Source organism: Cynocephalus volans, chromosome 9, assembly GCF_027409185.1.
Source record: "Cynocephalus volans isolate mCynVol1 chromosome 9, mCynVol1.pri, whole genome shotgun sequence".
In the NCBI taxonomy this organism is placed as follows: domain Eukaryota; kingdom Metazoa; phylum Chordata; class Mammalia; order Dermoptera; family Cynocephalidae; genus Cynocephalus; species Cynocephalus volans.
In genome coordinates this window covers 146,997,419-146,999,387 of record NC_084468.1, presented here as the reverse complement: position 1 = coordinate 146,999,387, position 1,969 = coordinate 146,997,419, and the positions used below count along the sequence as shown (strand labels likewise).

At 40.4% G+C, this 1,969-nt stretch overlaps 1 protein-coding gene across 1 annotated transcript; it reads right to left on the bottom strand.

Annotated features, from left to right (window-relative positions):
- Positions 1-1,416, bottom strand: LOC134385580 (tripartite motif-containing protein 60-like). Its single transcript, XM_063107267.1, has one exon. It carries the CDS (start codon positions 1,414-1,416, stop codon positions 1-3), a length of 1,416 nt encoding a protein of 471 aa, XP_062963337.1.
- Between the last annotated feature and the right edge of the window lie 553 nt (positions 1,417-1,969).

Genomic DNA, 1,969 nt, shown 5'->3' with positions numbered 1-1,969 from the left:
TTATCTTTCATAATCTGATACTGAACAGATTTTAAGAGGTTCAGTATCTGTTCCAATATAGAAATAAGGCCAAATGGCATCTGTAAAAGGATCATGAAAAGTATAGAGAACAGATCTATCATTCATATTATAGAAGGAAACCTCACCCAATTCATAGTCCAGAAAAATGCCAATCTTGCTGGGTCTCACTCCTGGCAGAAGCTGGGTTCTCTTAGGACCTGATGCAACATAACCACTTTCAATGTATTTCCCAATTGCCCAGAATCCACCGAGAACTGATGGCTGATTCTGCCAGTTCCTAGGAAGACAGTCTTGACACACGCCCAATATCCACTTAGGCTTGTTTCCCACTTCTACCTCCCAGTAATGTCTGCCAGAAGTAAATCTCTGAGAACCCAAGATAGCAGGGCAGACATAAAATCTCCTTCTGTTATAACACATGGTTTGTTTCGTTCTTCCATATCGCACAGTTTTTCTATCTTCAGAAACCATAAGTTGAGGATGTGCTGTGTCAAGATCTAGAATCACATCTACTTGAAATGGCTTGATAATTTTGTCCAAGCCAGAATATTGTGGTGGAAGACTGAAACCATATTTTGTTAACCTGAATGAAGAGAGTTCAGGGTATTTTAGATTTTGATACCTGTGGTGGATACGCTTAACATGCCGGAGTAATTCCAGGTCTGACTTCACACATTTGCCCTCTATCTCCCTTAGGAGATGTTTTAATGTGGAAACATCATCTGAGAATGTTACAAGGTTTTCATTTATTTTTGCTAAAATGTCCAGCTCTTCTTCTTGTATCTGCCTAAGAATAGCCTTTTGCTCATTCTGTAAAAAGAGTCTGATTTGCTCAAATTCAGAATTTATTTCTTCTCTCCTATATTCTACTTTCTTTTTCAGCTCTACTAATTTGCTGCCCTGTAGAGTTATCACTTTTTCAACTCGTTCCATATTATGCTTCAAGGGCTCAATGCTATGTTCTAGAATTTTTCTGTGATAACAGGCAGCTTTCTTAATGGCGCAAATGTAGTGATTCTGGTGTTTAGTGGCTAAACTGCACTGTGTACATAAAACCTCGAGGTCCTTCACACAGAAAAGGGTCAGAAACTTATTGTGCTTCTCACACACAGCACTCTCTTCATGCCTCTTCCTCTTGCTTCTTCTGACCTGGAGTAGCTTAGCAATTTCAGTCAAATTACAGAGCTGGGGGTTTCTCCTGAAATTCCTGTGTGGACAGCAAAAATGGCAGACAGGACAGGGAAAAGTATCATCTAGATCCTTCCAGGATATACTGAGGCAGGAGTGACAGAAGTTGTGCCCACAGTTGATAGTCACTGGGTCTTTCAAGTAGTCCAGACAGATGGGGCAGCTAGACTCCTCTTGGAGGTCTGCCAGGGCTGTCGCAAACTCCATTGTGCTGTGAACAAAGGTGGTGGATAAGGTAAGCTCGCTTCGGCAAGGCCTGCCTCCCTAGAGCTCAAGACCCAGTTAGAAGTGGATATCCCTCCCAGCCCTTCCAGACTGACTAGCTTTAGGTTTCACTGGCCAGGCAAGCTGATGGAAGCGACTGAAGTCTTGTTTAGTCCACTGCTCCATAGCTTGGAGGACAATGATTCAGGCAATAATCATTAATAATTGTTAACACTGTTGGGTGATACTTTATGGGGGAAAAAATACTCACAGTCTCAAATATCACCCTAGGAATTGTATTTTAATTACAGAGAGAAAAAAGAAATACCTTTACACTGTGGAGATCTAGTGAATCCTACTTTAATCAATGATGGGACAAAATGATGAACTGCAATGGGAAGAAAGCATTATCACCTATGAAGAACGCTGGCAAAGAATAAAAATAAATTTGTTCTACATCAAAGGAGGCTATAGAAAAAAGAGTAATTATTTATCCTAGCTTAGACTCCAGACTGGGAAAAAAAGTTGCAATAAAATGGATGATATGGAAAAAAAA